The 16,950-nt window shown below is 38.9% G+C and overlaps 2 protein-coding genes across 4 annotated transcripts; both read left to right on the plus strand.

Annotated features, from left to right (window-relative positions):
• The first annotated feature begins 3,074 nt into the window (after positions 1–3,074).
• LOC111330987 (uncharacterized) lies at positions 3,075–7,579 on the plus strand. Of its 2 annotated transcripts, none has more exons than XM_022936001.2 (5): positions 3,075–3,227; positions 3,636–3,769; positions 4,269–5,711; positions 5,993–6,239; positions 6,535–7,579. In XM_022936001.2, exons 2-5 carry the CDS (start codon positions 3,649–3,651, stop codon positions 7,202–7,204), a joined length of 2,481 nt encoding a protein of 826 aa, XP_022791736.2. In that variant the 5' UTR covers positions 3,075–3,227; positions 3,636–3,648; the 3' UTR covers positions 7,205–7,579. The 2 variants fall into 2 exon arrangements, with proteins under 2 accessions (XP_022791736.2, XP_022791737.2); XM_022936002.2 differs by having other exon boundaries at positions 3,093–3,227; positions 3,639–3,769.
• Positions 7,580–8,003: 424 nt separating this feature from the next.
• On the plus strand, positions 8,004–14,011 carry LOC111330993 (uncharacterized). Of its 2 annotated transcripts, XM_022936012.2 has the most exons (5): positions 8,004–8,125; positions 9,518–9,639; positions 10,741–10,986; positions 11,236–11,494; positions 12,393–14,011. In XM_022936012.2, the coding sequence occupies exons 2-5, from the start codon at positions 9,546–9,548 to the stop codon at positions 13,183–13,185; spliced, it is 1,392 nt and encodes a 463-aa protein (XP_022791747.2). In that variant the 5' UTR covers positions 8,004–8,125; positions 9,518–9,545; the 3' UTR covers positions 13,186–14,011. The 2 variants fall into 2 exon arrangements, with proteins under 2 accessions (XP_022791747.2, XP_022791748.2); XM_022936013.2 differs by lacking the exon at positions 8,004–8,125 and having other exon boundaries at positions 9,139–9,639.
• The last annotated feature ends 2,939 nt before the right edge of the window (positions 14,012–16,950 follow it).

Raw genomic sequence — 16,950 nt, forward strand, 5'->3', positions numbered from 1 at the left:
CCACCCGATCAGTCTTCGAGTCAGGCTTCAGTGCAGCCTAGTGCTACAAATAGTACAGCTATCCAATCTTCATCTGTATCCAGTTTAGCTCCTTCTTCATCTTCACCTCCAGCAGTAATCTCTTCAACTTCAGTTTCCCTTGACCCAAGTGCGACGAAAAATGCAGTTCCTCAAGTTTCATCTCTCGCTAGTCTTGATCCTTTCTTGACTCTGTCACTTGCGATTAAATCTCCTAGTGCAGGCGCATCAAGCGCTTCGGTTACCCAAACTTCCTCTCTTCCAGGGTCCAGTGCTTCTTCCTCTCCTGGATCAACCATTACACCCGCAAAGTCTTCCCCAACAAACCCCAACAACTACTCCTTACTTTACATTTAAGCGATAACTTTCCTCGTGATTATTCTCCTTTTATGGTCCGTCAGTTTATATATCTGCACCTATGTACGCTATTTAAACACTATTAAGTCTCGAACTGATCCTTTCCCCCAGTTTCCCGAGACGAACACATAGCTCTGGATGAGCACAACTTCTTCGAGGCTTGCATAAATCAGCTCCACTCAGTCTTAACAAAGATATGGTATTTGAAGCACGCGAGTACGCCAAAAAAATTTCTGTCGCTGGAAATCTTTCACAATGATGAATCGCCAGATAAACTGAAACAAATGGGTGAAGGAGAAAATATTGGACTGGTGTGTTCTAAGGTTGAACTATCAGCTGCGCGAGTAGCGAGGAAAGTCGTAGATAAGTGGTAAGGTTTTATACAAATAATCTTGCCTCACTGGGATTCTGTTGTTGTATTTCATCAAATATCATTGAATTTACATATACACATGGTGAGAGACAATAACATATGAAAAACTATTACGTTAATCTCACTTACTCGGCATACGGTACACAAAAAGCTTTTCAGAGATCAGGGTTAGTTCGCAACAAATTCAAGAAGTTCAAATAATTTTTAAGGGTCTGCATGTGAGTACGTACAAAAGGGAAATTCATGTCTACCGGGAAAAAGCAACTCGATTTTAAATTCATTCCCTCTCTTATTCTACTTGTAGGCACAGAGAGGCGTGTAAATATAACCTCCAAGATCCTGACCCGATGTCCAAAAAAGCAGCTCATTTCACACAGCTTGTGTGAGGTGCTTCTAAACAACTCGGCGTTGGTGTTGCCGTGACAAAAAATGGGAAAAAGAATTGTGTATACGTTGTTGCTTGATACAAGCCTATGGAAGCTCAAAAGACCCAAAGAGCCTTAAAACTAATTTCAAAAAAGGATTATTTGATGCTTCCATTGACTGTGCTGCCAGCTCCAAGAAAAAATTTTCATTGCCGTGAAAGATCATTGCTTCTTATCAGCTTAGTCGTTGAAGCTTATTTGTTACTGGGCGGGTAATGTTAAGAAAACGCCTCGGTGAAGAGCTACGAGTAGCAAGAAAAAACTTTAAAAGTCTTACTTTTGACTTTTTGTTGGTTATTGTAACAGGTCAAACAATAGTGATGTGCAGCTCTTACGTATTGCTTTAAATCTCAGCCTCGTTGCCTTAAGCTGGCACGAAGTGAAAGACTTAATTTTCTATTTCAAGTGTCGCGCTCGCCACTACACCTTACCCATAGCTGATTATGTCAGGCCCAAAGGCACCCGTCTAACTCGTCATAGCTCTGATCAAGACGTACTAATCCCTAAGTGCCGTACAAAGCTTTTTCAATTTAGTAACTTTAATCGTGTCGCTAAACTCTGGAATACCTTACCTGTATCCACTCGTATTATTAGTTCTTTCAATCAGTTTAAATCTCACGTACTCCAACGCTATTCGGCTGCTTTTCGTACAAACTATGACGTCACTAACTTCAATACCTGGAAGTCGATCTGCTGCAAATGCAGTAGGTCACGTGATCTTCTATTAGTTGGTAACTGCTGCTATTAGGACTTTCTATCGGCCGCATGAGGGATTTATTCCTATCGTTTTCGTTTTTTCTTTTATTATTTTATATACTTTTTTATATACTTTTTACACTGTCTATTGTTTACATAGTTAGTATTTGTTTATTTCTCGTAAGGGCACACTTAATTTGGAGCCTCGCTCTGTTGCGTGTCCCACACCCTTGTCCTCCGTTCTCTTCTGTGTCTTGTTCATATGTATATTTTAGTCCTTTTAGTATTGAAAGTATGGTGAAAGCGATTAACTAAATTAAGCTCAAAGAACAAATTTCGTAGCTCCAAATGATATTCTTAAATTGCCCTCGAATTGTGAGAATTCGTTTTCTTGCAAATTTGGATAATTTTCATGAGCGTTCAGATCCTCTTCTAATTTATCCACAACTGAAGGTGGCGCTGAACATTGAGAGTGTCAAGTACTCGTCAGAATAACAAATTCTGTGAACTCGAGCGAAAGCTACCAAGCAATGATTTTCTCTGGCAGTATTCACAAGCTCTACAGCGAAAAGTTTACTCAAAGTTCTAAACTCGCGGTTCACCTAAGGAAATTCGAAAAGCTTTTTTTTCGCTCTATGGCTCAAAAAAGCCTACTGAGTGAGACAACCGTCAGTTTTATGTTGTATTTGCACTGTAGAGCGATGCTGATCGTTGAAACAAATGAAGAGATGATAAAATATGCAGAACAGATTACTAGGACCACGGATGAATTTTTTGCCTTACAAATGTTATACAAAGATTATTATTAAATTCTTTCTTGCACGGACATTGGTATTCAAAAGCGAGCTAAGCAATCCATCGTGATTCGTTTACAGCACATACGAAAAGCGGCCTACGGCCTCGGGCCGTATCCAAGACCTCGAGCACACAGGTTTTTTCCAATACAGAGATCCCGGTTGGTAAATAGCATGTGTTTCTCCTTTCTTGTAAATCATAAAATTAATTATCATGAGCCCATAACCTCAATGTTTGTGACAGGCTCAGTGAAGTGAAACTCGACTTCATTCAGTCTTCAAGGTGGCCAGTCTAAGATATAAAGTTGAGACCAGAAATGAAGAAGATTAAATTTTCACTTTTGAATACCTGCACCTGCTAGCATTGGTGGCACAATGTCGGAAGGGGCGTGATTACCAGGCAACTTTAAGACTGTCAGAAAAAAAAAAAAGGCCAAACATGACCTCATAGTAATTACCAACTCACCGAGAACTCTGTCCCGTTAACATGCGTTCAGTGGTTAATTGGTGCCGTCAAAATGGTGTTCCCGTAATAAACATGCCATAGACATTGTTTATATGAAGGTAAGTCGACTTTTACTTTCGAGTAAACCAAAGTGACATCTTTAATTCATTATCCATTTGATACTATTTACAAACACTTCCTTCTTCCGTAATCTTGACTCAAATAGAAAATGTGTTTAGATTTCGGAGAGGACTTGGTGGCATTGATATTTCTCCAAACTTTAAAGTACACGTTTAAAGCACGCGTGTACTCAAAATAAATTGTACTTTTTTCCTATTCCAATACTAGGGAAACTGAGAGGATCAGAACACTGCATTTTGAAGTTTTGGCGTTTGTTATTACGTGAAAGCGTAAAAGCTGTCATTCATGAGCGGTTGACTGATCTTTATTACTACAGCGAATATCATGAAAACGAGGAACTGTAGTTTATTGTAACAAATTAATTTTAAACTATTTTCTACGTAAAGTAGGAGTCAGTGGATGAAGGTTCTAGTGAGAATCTGGATTAGGGAAGGAGAATCCACCTTCCACCTAAGCATGTGGACATTTATTTTGCACTGTGCTGTGGTTACGCTGGGTATCACAAATTCTGCTACAACAGGTAAGCAGGATGACCTCTCGTTTGAAACTATTAAAGATCTAGATATACTTAAACAATGTTACTCGCAAGATGGTGCTATTCTCATATCACAACAAAGTATCCTCGCGAGTTTGAAAGAAAATTCGAAGAAGATAGAAGGAAATTACGAACCAGATTATTGGTTGAGGGATGAAGCAGTTTTCATTTTTTTTTTCCTATAAATATAGGTTTTACTTTTATCTTGTCTCTTTTCAACCATTTCCTAACTCACGGTTAAAATATCTTTTTACCAAATGAAAGACGAATAGTTATAAGATTAAATGAATAATCTTACAATAAGCATTGAAAGTTTGAACAAGAAAACCGATTGATGAAATGGTTGATGATTCACCTAAAGATGCCTCTCACTAAAATAAACTTTCGACGTTATTTCGCTTCGTTCACTTTCACCCGACATTCATGCACTACCCGTGCTGCATAATTATTAATCACCATGGCATTGTCTCATTCATCTCCTCAGCTACGGTCTCTCGATCATCTCTGACAGATTTTGACAAGATGGATAAATTTACCACGAAGTCGCAATCGAAAAAACAAAGAATGACAATACCGCATTTTCTACGAACGTTTAATGGCAATTCAGTTTCACTGAGTTCTGCTTTTATATTGCCTGTTAAGCACAGGATAATTTCACAGACGTCAAACGCTCCTAACAAACAGCTGCATCATCCTCCAGCCAGGAATTCATTGCCCCTCTACAAAGTGAAGCAAGGAGTTAATGGCGGCTTGCAAAATGGATATATAGCTCAACACCCCCTTGTACACCAAAGAGGAAGAAACGATAATAATACCACTAATACCAATAAAGTATTTGAAATGGTGGGACCACCTCTTGCACTCAACACTCAGTTAAAAGGGTTGTTCCACTCACCGAAAGGTCGTGTTGTGGCAAGCGCAAGCAACTTCAGTGGAAAAGCAAATAAACACAGTCCTCTAACGAACTATAGCAACAAAGGATTCATTCTCGCAAAGCAATTGAAGGACACATCAGCTTTAAGAGAGAAGACGCCTTTAGACGAAGAAATAATCGTAATGGGAGCGCCTTTAATATTCACTAAAGGAAACAAAAAATTTCTCACTATTTCAAAACATACCAAAGGAAAGACAAGCAACATTTTAAGGAACAGGGCTGCTCCCTTTCATCAGAAAGCTTATACTCCTCAAAAACTTCAAGGAGTGCATGAGACTAAAACGTCTTTGAATATGTTGGCTTTGCATAACAAGACGACACTTCGAAACGACAAGGATGTTAGTTCATCAATGAGTCCCAAAAATATCCAAAATCACATCCCTTCAAATGGGAATTTCCATAAACAAGAAAATAATAAAGTGGCAAATCTCTTGAAACAAAACCAAAGTAAAACGTCAAGTCAAAGTGAAAGTCAAAAGGAAACATTTGGGAATGAAACAGTGGTAATTACAGACAATTTTCTTCCTCATAACGTAAGTTTGAAGCATCCTGATTCAACTTATTTTCACAAACAAACACCTAATAAAAGTGGAAATCAACTCCAGAGCATAGAACAGAAACAAACAGACGTTTTCTTTGAGACTGAACTGGGTTCTAATGAAACTAGCAAAGCAGAAGGCCCTGGTAAAAATACTACTGGTTACCAAGAATACAACGCAAAAGAAAATCATGGCAGTGAAGAAACCAACTCTATATTCACAACTATAATTGGTGACAGGCAAGAAAACCTTCCGCCATTTCCTGAAGAAAATTCTGAAGAAAAAAATGTCGAAGATTTGCAAATTTTCAGCGATGATAGTGGTAGCGTAAGCAAAGACCGAGATGAAGGAGAAAGGGATGGTCAGTTTCAAGGTAAACCGATGACCTCAGCTTCAAACCAGCGGTACATGCCAGTGGATGACTTTGGGTCGCCTTTTTATGGCAATGAGACAGGTAAGCGTCTTCACAGTTGGACTAGTAATTTGGTAATTATATAGACCTCTAGTATCTTGACAGGAGTACATCTGTGGATGTTATAGCAGATTGTTTAATTATAATTGCCTTTAAATCCCTTTTCGCAATATTTTGAAACTCTATAAATGATAGTTCCATGATAAAAATAATTCGCATCTCCAATACGAAACATAACTATTTTATGATTAAATTATATTTGATTTGCGTTCAAAATTAATCACCATTGTAAGATGAAACTTCCGTTGAACTATATTTCGCAGACGAGTATTTTAAGCGAGACGCCCTTGCAGCCCACAACAGGTATCGAGCTTTGCACAATGCTCCTCCTCTGCAACTTAGCCGGGAGCTGTCCGCGGAGGCTGAAAAGTTTGCCAAACGACTGGCTAAAGTGGGTGTGGCATATCATGAAATAAACCGTAACCTTCGGAAGGAGGATGAAGGTGATAATGTGGCAAGAGGGTGCAGTGAGTGGGGAGGGCTGACATCTACTGGAGCGATACATAGATGGTGAGAGCCTGCATTTCATTGTACATGCATAACTGTAAACAAGTAAACCGGCTGAAAAACCTTTTTTTGATTTCTTAAAGATTTCTTGATGGAATCTAAAAACATAATTTATCACCTGCTTAGAAGTTCAAGAGAACTTTTAACTTCTTTTGTTTTGTAATAGGTCGTCAAAATAATTTCATTTTCTCGGCCTTTTCAGATTAAATATTGACATTTTTCAAATGGACGGCAGACTTTTAATTCAAACAAGAATCATCAATCGTACTTAAACGTTTTAAAAAATAACCAACCACAGGTATAGCCAAGTGTGTTATTTTAACTGGAGCAAGAACGCCATTCAACCCGAAGCGAAGAATTTCATGCAATTAATATGGAAAGGAACCAATCACATGGGAATAGGAAGAGCTTTTGGAACTCGCCGTGGCCTACCTTGCACTTTCATCGTGGCACGTTACAGACCTGGTGTTATGAATGCATATGAAATGCACAGTAACGTAGACAGCGGCTCATTCCTGCCTTCATATTGCGATGCGGATAAGGACAAAGGTTTAATGTCCACAGGATATCCAAGTACATTTTTTCAGAAGGGAGTTGCACAACAATTCAATGAACCACCTCCTGACCCTCAGTCCTTTAGTAATTTCCAAAACAATGCAGACCCCTTAACAAGCGTAACGTTCTACCCTCTGGGTCCATGGGAGAAAACTATAGATTCGCAAGATGAGAGTGACTTTACGAGGGTACAACCCGATGAAAAGAAACTGTACAGTTTGTCACCTCGTGTCAATGTAGCAGACGCTACCCTCGACGACGATATGGACGACGAGGATAATGTCTCGATTACAGGCGATGATGATGACTGGAAGAGGACATATAAGTCACCTAAGGTTAAAGGTCACATAGTCGTTGATGCAAAGAAGTCTACAATTAAGAAGACAGAAAAACGTCTTAAAAAAGCCGGCTGAACATTAAAAGCAAACTCGTACTGATGAAGGCAATTTAATAACTTCTGTGACCATACTAGAGCAGGAATGATCACATGGCAAGCTGGTTATGAGTGAAAACATGCAAAGTGTACGTCAGTGATCTCTTAAATCAATATGTTGCTAGTCAGAGTGTTCAAGAGCAAAAATTTCGCCAAGAGGTAAATTTGATTCCAAACCCATATGGCAGAAACTTTCAACTCTCTCTCCAAAGGATCCTATGAAAACCTACGTATTACTTATTTATTGATATGATTTCTCATTTACTTGTCTAAGATTATAGCTGCATGTGTGGATTAAATTGTAGATAAATATGTCCTGTATTAAATGAATAAAGATGATAAGTTTCTGAGGAAACTGTGCCGCTGCGTCAGTGGGGTGTATCATAAGATAACAATGTTTTATCAACTAAAGTTGATAATGTATGTTGGCCGCCGTGGAGATATCAGTTTCTATAGCTGACGTTTTCAGAGCTAGCCTTTCGTCAAAGTGAATGACGAACAGCAAACGCTCCAAACGGAGCTTTAGGACTGACGCCGTCAAAAGTGACCAATTTATATCATCTACTTAGTTGATAAGAAAAAATTATCATGTCATACTTTTAGTGCAGATAAGAGAAAGATCAACTTATACAGATTCAATACTAATTCACAAAGACTTAAGACAGGAAATGCAAAAAAATACAATGTTGGTAAGGGGTCAAGAAAGTGCGATTATGTTAATACGACCGCGCATAACCTTTGTAACCATGAAAAGCGGGGTAGCAAATGAGAGGTCAATTGAATCAATAACTAGGAGACAAATTTGACCCGGAAACAATTTATTCCTGCCATCACTGATGAATTGTGGGAAGTGTGAGTGGTTTTCAACGAGGGCCACGGTGAATCGAACTCACTAAGAAAGGTAAGAAAGAAATTGTATATCTGAAGCAGCAATAATCTTACGCTTTCTTTAGCTAAAACTATGGTTTCCCCAGTTTAAAGGGAGACGTCCATCAACGCGTCGATCAAATAATCAATTCAATTCAATGGGACGTTTTGATTATCATGAATGTGGCCAATTCCACCGGCTTACAAAGTCAATAACCCAATGCACACAAATAATGGGCTTAACATGTAATTAGATCGAAAGGAAATTTTTTCATTTTCTCAATGGTATTGGCGATATTTTCGAAATGTTTTAATCACGGACTCGATAAGTTTTTGCAAATTTCTGATTCAGGTGCTTGACCCCTCTTGGGAAACCTGTTCTAAACCAATTTATTAAAGGAGCTTTCTGTTACCGGTTTTCGCTGAACACCTACAGGAATATCAAAACTTATTTTTGGTTAGATTAAAACACACTTTTTTTCCAAACCCTTCTAAGCGCTAGCTGCAGACTAAAAAAGTTTATTTTGGTTTATCAAAATTGTAAGCAACAACCATGCTATCCAGACATGCCCAAGAGTTAATTTGAAAGAATTTTTCTGTTAAAAGTATTTCTGAAATGTCAACATATATTTCATTCTTAAAAAGAAATTTAAGAATCCTTCCTTTGAATTAAAAGAAAGAATAGAAGCTTCTCTTCAATCATATGTTTATTCACTACGGGTTATCTGTAGCTACTAAAGATTTTGCATGTTGTCATATTTACAAAGCTGGTGTGCAACAGGTTGTAGAGGCGAGCAAGATTCCATCCAAGCGGTTTCCTTATGAAGTTTTTCCAACCACCACACAATAACTTCTCTACGAGTTTTATTTGAATTATTTTGCTTCGTCACTTAACGTACGTTTGTTTAAAGTTCACAGCCGCTTCACCGTCGGAGTTCCGTACAGTTAGCTACCGTCGCCGTAAACACCTGTTCAAACACCTTAACATCAAATATGACCACCAGTCCAAACTAAATGCTTGTCTGCAAAAAATGTCAGACGTTTAGACTACAAAAGAGATTATTTCGTTGAAGTTATGCTCAGGATCCAGTAAAACCACTAGTTTCAGAGTATAAATCGGGGTCTCTAAAAGACCAGACAACCTATATAGTACCCACGACTTACGGAATTCCAAAGAGACATACCATGAAAATCTTGAGTGAGCCCTTGAGGGGGGATTAAAATATTAAGGACTTCGAGACAGGCCGCTTGTCGAATAGACCGGCTTATTGGAGAGGCGGCCGGACACTTTAAAATGTTCTTTTTCGTAAAAGCCACTCCGTGAGACATTACTTTAACTGAGACTGCTACCCAACTTCTAATTAAACTTGGTACGGCATGGCTTTCTTTGATGGGAAAACTAACTGCAGTATTCGCTCAAATCTAGAAAAAACCCAAACTCCATCAAAACTTCGATGTCTTCCTGTCTTTCTTCCAAGAGGGGACACCATCGAACAATGATACTGACTTTATGGGTGCTTTTCGTCTTTACAAGATCAGGCGTGGAAGGTGAGAGTAGATCGAAGCGATGTAACGTAACTGACATCAGTACGTTCATCTTTAGTTATACTGTTATGCTGACCCGTTAAAGAGCTTGCTACTTTGTTTTCATATTGATCCTTGTAGAAAGGGGACTAGCGAATGATCTTTCCACCTGAAGTTTCCTACTTCTAGAAACTAGAAAGCAGCCAAAAATCATTGCATGGCCCATTACACTTCTGTCTATCTGTCATGCCAGGGGCCTCCTTTCCGGATAAGAGATGAAAACAAAAAAAATTATATGTCACTTCCGTATAATCGCATGCCAATACGATTATTGAAAAAATTAGAGCAAAACTTACCAATTGGCCATGAATTGCCTTCACTTTACTTTTCTATCTCATAAGATCGAGCCAAAAGTATAATTAACAAATGGTAAACACCACAGCGTACACTACTGAGTTATAGATGCACGCGGGAGGTTGCTAAGCACGAAAGAAGCGTAAGAGTCGCTCGAGGCGATAGCCGAGAGCGACTCTAGCTTCTTGAGTGCTTAGCAAACCTCCCAAGTGCACCCATAACTCAATAGTGTACGCTGTGGTGTTTACCATTTGTTTTATAACATAACATTGATACATTGTAGCTAAAGAGTTCCCTTTTATTTAACAAATCTTACGCGACCAGAAAAAACAAGCGCGCGCGGAAAAAATAGTCTTTGCATTTGCTCACGTGAGCAGCGTACACCCATGGGCAAATGGGGGATGCTAAACTGACCAATCAGAGCGCGCGCTTTACTTTGGTTATGTTATAATAGTTGTTTCTGCACAGAATGCAGTAGCTCTTCCCTGAAGAAAATTAACACATCTTTGCGAAGTTCTGATTGCCGAAGCTAAGAAAATATGACTCATCATTATATTGAAAAGGAAAACCTCATAAATATTTACTTTCCACGCACATGAACATACGCTTACTACGATAAGTAGTACGCGTATTATTGAGTAATTATTAGTAATAATACAAGCGTATTATTAGTAAGCGTCTGTTTATGTGCGTGGAAAAGAAAATATTTATGAGGTTTTCCTTTTCACTAAAAAAATTAATACATATTTTTTGGAAAATCTATGTCCGCAGCATCACTGAGTTATGGAAACATGAAAATTGAAGGAACTGGAAATATAAGTCCTAACTACACATCAGTGGATATTCACTTTGAAATAGCAAACGTCGAGAAGAGCCAGCCATATACACCAACACGCTTTGGCATGAAGCCAAAAGCTCTGCCAATCGCAGTGCGACCTCGAGTACATACCACGGTGCCATTCTCATTTAAGGACACGTGGTATCATAAAGAAAAACCGTCTTTTGGAGTAGAAACAGGTAAAATCTAGCCTGTATAGCGGCCTTTTCCGTTTTCTTTTGTCATGCTAGGGAATTGCTTTGAAGAGTTCTGCAAGACCATCGCCCTCGCCCTCATGCCTCACCCACTTGGCTACAAGGAGACAGAAGGGACGGTTACATAGGCTAAGGAAATACTGTCATTTTCAACCTCCCGAGAACACAGATATGAAAAACAAAGTTGGGGGTATCATCAATGTAAAACTCATTTGCCTTTCATTTTACACGCAGAAAGAGAATTTTTAAAGTCAGCACTGGAGTCTCATAACAGATTTCGAGCAATCCATAACTCGCCACCTCTGAGAATCAACATAAAGATGTTAAGGGAAGCTGAACAATTTGCAAAGAAACTTTTACAAAGGGGAGTAAAGAAACAACCAATGGTGCACGAAGACGTGCTTGTCCTGCGCAAGGAAGACGAAGGAGAGAATTTAGCGTCAGGAGGAAGCGTCTTAGGTGGACTGACTGCGTATGGCGCAGTGAAAAATTGGTAAGAATTCCAGCGTCTCAGTGAATCAGTTAGTAAGGAATGTCTTTCAGTGAGACAAGGACTTCTGTAGTTGTAATCAGCAAGGTTACCATTTCACTGCACTTACGTGCCATCTCGGCTACCGTTTAATGTTCAAAACTCGGCGCCAGATCCATTAAGTAGGTTTCGGAACCAGAATTTGGATAGTTAGTCATAACTGTTTTGAGAGGTGCCCGGGCATGAAAGAAAATACCACAATTATTTTTGTGTTCTGTAAATGGCACAGGTGCAAACGAAAATGGGAAAATTCCGATCTGTTGATGAGTCTTACGAGTAAAAGAAGTACCGATTATGAAAGCGATCTTCGCAGTAACGAACACTTCTTAAGCAGTGGTGAAAGTATGGCCTGAAAAAAATTCAGGCCTGTACTTCTGCGATATTGAGCTAACAAGCCAACTTAAATGGGAGCTATCCTTATGGTGGTGAGCCATACCATAATATACCATAATATACCATAATATACCATAATATACCATACCATACTAAATTCATTTCTTAATCCGTAGTTCACATATATGATTCTAGCTCATATATTCACAGCCATTAAAAGAAGTACTGCTATCCTCTTATCGATAATGCAACCATAAACACATCGTGGTGCCAGTATTTGAATCGAGCAAATGTCCAAGGGGATTCGCCATTCACAAGGCGTCTCATGGAGGCTTTTACACAGTCAAGTATAACTAAGCTTAGAGAGTCAAACGATTTTAAAATTACTTTAATTTCTTGATACTGTTAGTGATAAAGAAACTCTTAACTTCATGTTCAGGATAACTTTGTGAATTTTTACCGTAGAGTATGATACGTAGAAGAAATAGGAAGGAACGTTGATTAATTTTCACGACCTTTTTCTTTAAAGGTACAACGAGGTTTGCACTTACAACTGGGGTAAAGGAGGTTATGAACCACAAGCTGCACACTTTATGCAAGTTATCTGGAAAAACAGCACAGAATTCGGAATCGGCAAGGCGGAAAGAAGAAAAAATGGTCGACGTTACACCTACATAGTTGCGCGTTACAAGCCAGCAATCAGATATAACACCATGGAAAACGTGCTTAAAGGCCAGTTTAACCCACAGTATTGTAAACCGAAACCTTCCTTTTCACTATCAGACGGAAATCAAAGCAGGTTTAGACCAAAAGTCCCATCAATCTTGAAGGGACATCTTCTTAAACAGCTCAGTTATGCTCACAAGAAGCCAGCGATTTTCCAAAGATCACATACCTTGAATAGGGGCAAGATTAATCCAAAGGAAACGGTAAACCACCCAGGAGGTTCTTATGACTCGAGCTATATAAAATATAATAATGGATACTTGAAATCTGCGACAAAAACACATCCTCACGCGCAAGGTCATCTTAACGATAAACTAAGCTATTATGCCGGAAACTCTTGGGGAACAAACACCGATAAACGATTGTCCACGACAGCGACCGAGTATTTTCCGAAGCAAGCCGAAGTTCTAGAGGAGTTCATTGAGGGAGACGACCCGGACAAAGAAAAATACTATCAAGGGAATGGAAAAAATGGAACTGTAGAAAGCATGAGGCATAGTCTCATACCTGTTATGAACAGTGAGGATGCCGAAATTGACGATGAACCATCCGAAGAAGAACAATCAACAAAAACTTTCACACCAAAATATTCTTAGTAGAATTTGTCGGTTGCACTCAAGCAATGTATGCGTAACACCTTAAATGATAAGGGACTAGATAGAAAAGCAGCAATAAATCTCTTCAGAAACACAAATCTACTCAAAAATCTTTCCTCGGGAAACCCCTTTTGGTCTGAAATACCAGCCATAATCACAGCTGTGCTTTGAGCAATTCATCCTCAAAAAGGACAGCTACTGAATGCCAGGCTGGATATATATTTCCTTACATTTAAAGAAGCACACTCGAAAGGTGGGATACGGTACGATAGGGCATGCGAGAAGTAAATAGCAACGAGGTGCGTGGCGCCAACGTGGCCAAGACCAGTCTCGTATCTAACGTGCGCGAATGGGATAATTGTTTTTCTCAATTTCAATAATTTCTGAACGCTTGGATATTTGGAGCCTTTTCCGGCTCCGCAACAGTTGGCGCTAAGCATTTCCATAAAAGGTGACCCAAAAGACGAGCTGATAACCGGATTTGAGTGAACCAGGCTGAACACTACAAATTCAATGTTCAGAGTTGAAAAAGTATTATTATCGCAAAGAGTAGGGAACGTAGCTCCTGGTGTGGTGGTCTGGCCTTGTTTTAAACAATTCCAAAATTGGGGAGACCTACAAAATTTCCTCTCAAAAAGTTGTAAACTGCCCAATGTAGTCTGGCTAAAGTCCACAGAAAAGTAATGTAAAGCGAATTAGAGCATATAAAAAGTGCGCTATATAAAAGCATCATTACCATCACGTATACGTTTTACACGTACACGTTTTAACGAGAACTTCTGTACTCCTAGATGTCACGTGTTTAAATAAAGGATTGATTGATTGATCATTATCGATATTTACCTCGCCGCTTTGTGATTCTATCAATGTCCACCACTAGCCACTTCCACTTCGGTGAAAAGCTGTTGATCACAGCGAGTGCGGGCGTTTATTTTCTGTCATATTATTAGCGCCAATCTCTAATCCTAATTTTTAGCTGCTCCCCTCCACTCTGAGTGAAAATAACTTTTCCTCAAAAGGAGGTAACCGCCTCCCGGTTAGCTCAATGGATAGACCGCTGGACTGTTGTGCGGGAGGTCGAGGGTTCGAGCCCCGGCCGGACCAACACTCAGGGTCTTAAAATAATTGAGAAGAATTTGCTTCCTTTCTATAACATCAAGAAATGGTTTGATATTCTAGTCTTCTTGGATAGGGACGAATAAATGGAGGTCCCGTCTCCTGCAGGGTTGGGGTAGGAGACGTTAATTTCCCACACACGAGATTACTGCGTGATGGATGTCCTCCCCTGGGGTGGGATGGGTGGGATATTGGGCGCACTTAATTTGGAGCCTCGCTCTATTGTGCGACCCTCACCACACTCTGGTGAAAGGTATGTTTAAAAATCAATATATGCACCAGCAAAGGAAAAACGATCCACAACATCTTAGATTGTCAAAAAAAAGTGGCACCATCAATTGTTCTTGGTTAGATAATAGCTAGCTTTTTTTTTAATGTATCAGGTATGGAAGGTTGAAACGAAATCTGTACACAGCGAACTGTTTTCAGAGAAAGCATAAAGATATAAAGGATTCTTAGTTGTTTTAGTACTGAGCGTTTTTAAATTGGAAATTGATTGTCCTGTAAATGTTTCCAGCGGGAAAAGTCTGGGACTGTCACGGAAATGAAGCTGAAAACCTAGAAAAAAAAAATGTAGAAGAGAGAGAAAAGAGAAAAGAAAAAGTTACCAAAAACATTGATTCATTCATTGTATCAAGGACTTTGAACTCTTTAAATTACTTTCGAGCTCTCTGCAAAGTAAGGTGAAGAAAGCGAATTAGCTTGTAGGCGTTACGAAATATTCGAAGCGTAACTTAGTATGTTTAAGATACCAGGAAATGAGAAATGTTCGAAATATCTTGAAATTAGATCATAGTCAACTTTGTTTTATGCATTTGGCTGCCAAGGGTGGTAAATTACCTGCGAAAGGCATAAGGTAGCGAAGGGTGGTAAATTACCTGTGAAAGGTACTTTTTGTAAGTGATAGCCGAAAGAGCTAAAGAGGTCTGAGTTGTATTTGGTAAGGGTAATCAAATAAGGAGTTAATAACCTCGACAGCAAAAAGGTAAGACAAAATAGTGCTGATGGAAGTCTGAGACTAGCGATCGAAAGAAATGAAAAAATTCATAAGAGCGCTTTCAAAGAAAAGTAGTTTTGATTTTAAGACTCAGAACCTTAGAGCCACTCCACTTGTCATGTTTTTCACAGGCTCTGTCTTAGAATTTCAAAAGCTCCTCTATTTTTGGTACGAAGTAAAGGCGAGGCCGGGCTAGGCTAGGCTACGCAGTATTTTTAAGTTAAGACATTGGTCACGATTTCAAGCCGCTAAATAACCTAATTCCATTCCACAGTGTAAGATAACCCTATATTTCGTCAATCAAATCACATGACTTACCATTTAACTTAATTACTTCACAGTATCGCGGTATCGATATCGTTATCGAAGAAAAACGTTAATATCGTACTGGTATCGTATCGATTAGGATAAACGGTATCAACCCATCCTTACTTTTTCCTACGCTCTCCCTAATTGACAGGTGTCAGATCGTGACAGCCACTCATAAAAATAATTTCAAATTTTGCTTGAAAGCCTTTTTAATCACCTGTGTCATTTCGCAAATAAGAATTCTTCGGTGAAGCTTCTTTCTTTTAAAATAAATTAAGATTGCACCACCTTTTTTTTCTTTACTATCTATCAGCTAAAAGAGTGTTCATCTTCCGGAAGATCTTACCGTAATTATAGACCTAAATTGTAAAACATTTCCCTAAGTTTAAAAAAGAATATTAATGTTATTCACCAGCAAGGAGGTTCCTACAGAGAAAAACTGTGTCGACGTCTTGAATACTGCCCGATTGGCTCGTGAGGTCGGTTTCGATCTAACAACAGAGAGATTTAGCAAGAGGACGGAAACGTCAGTTGACAACTGCGCGCGCAGCAGAAATACCAGTAAGAAATTGGGTCGAAAACGTCGCCCCGTTATGTTTCAGAAGAGACTTAGCAGTCGTTGCAACGGGACGTCAACATAATATTTGTTCTAAACTATCCTAAACTCGGCTTTTTAAAGATCATCAACACAAATTTTCGAATTCATAAACAGCTTTTAGGACAACAGAGTTATCTTCTTTGAGAGTTATGCAACAAGCGCAAACAGAGGATAATTATAATTACGGCAAGTAAGATGCTTGATATATCAGTATGGTAAATTGGCTAGATTTTCATTGAAAAATCAGATGAAATCTTTCTTCGATTATGTGTGATGTCCAAATTTTCTTATGCTGGCGATCTCATACATTTGCTTTACCGAATACAATACAAAACGAAAAGGACTTTCCAGAATATGGGTTTTCCCTGAAAATTTACTTTTGTGACCCTTTAATTAAGTCATAGTGTAAAGGTCACCTCGCCACTTAAAACTTACCAAAACGTACAACATTGACTTTTCAGTCGTTAGAAACAAACTGGTGACTGTCCAGAATAAGCCAATAACCATTCTTCTCCGTAAACGGAGGAATGCAGCTAATTACCTGAGAATATTTATTCGTTTTACTGCTTGACAGAGCAAACATCTTCTGTTCTGTCACGATCTGTTAACAAAACTTGACAAGTCTCTGTTAAGAGATTTGAAGAACATTGTTCTAAAAAATTGTTTCAACATTAACATTTGTGACCATTAAAACGAAAAGGACTTTCTCGAATATGGGTTTTCCCTCAAAATTTACTTTTGTAAC

The sequence above is a fragment of the Stylophora pistillata genome, chromosome 3, assembly GCF_964205215.1.
Source record: "Stylophora pistillata chromosome 3, jaStyPist1.2, whole genome shotgun sequence".
NCBI classification, from domain to species: domain Eukaryota; kingdom Metazoa; phylum Cnidaria; class Anthozoa; order Scleractinia; family Pocilloporidae; genus Stylophora; species Stylophora pistillata.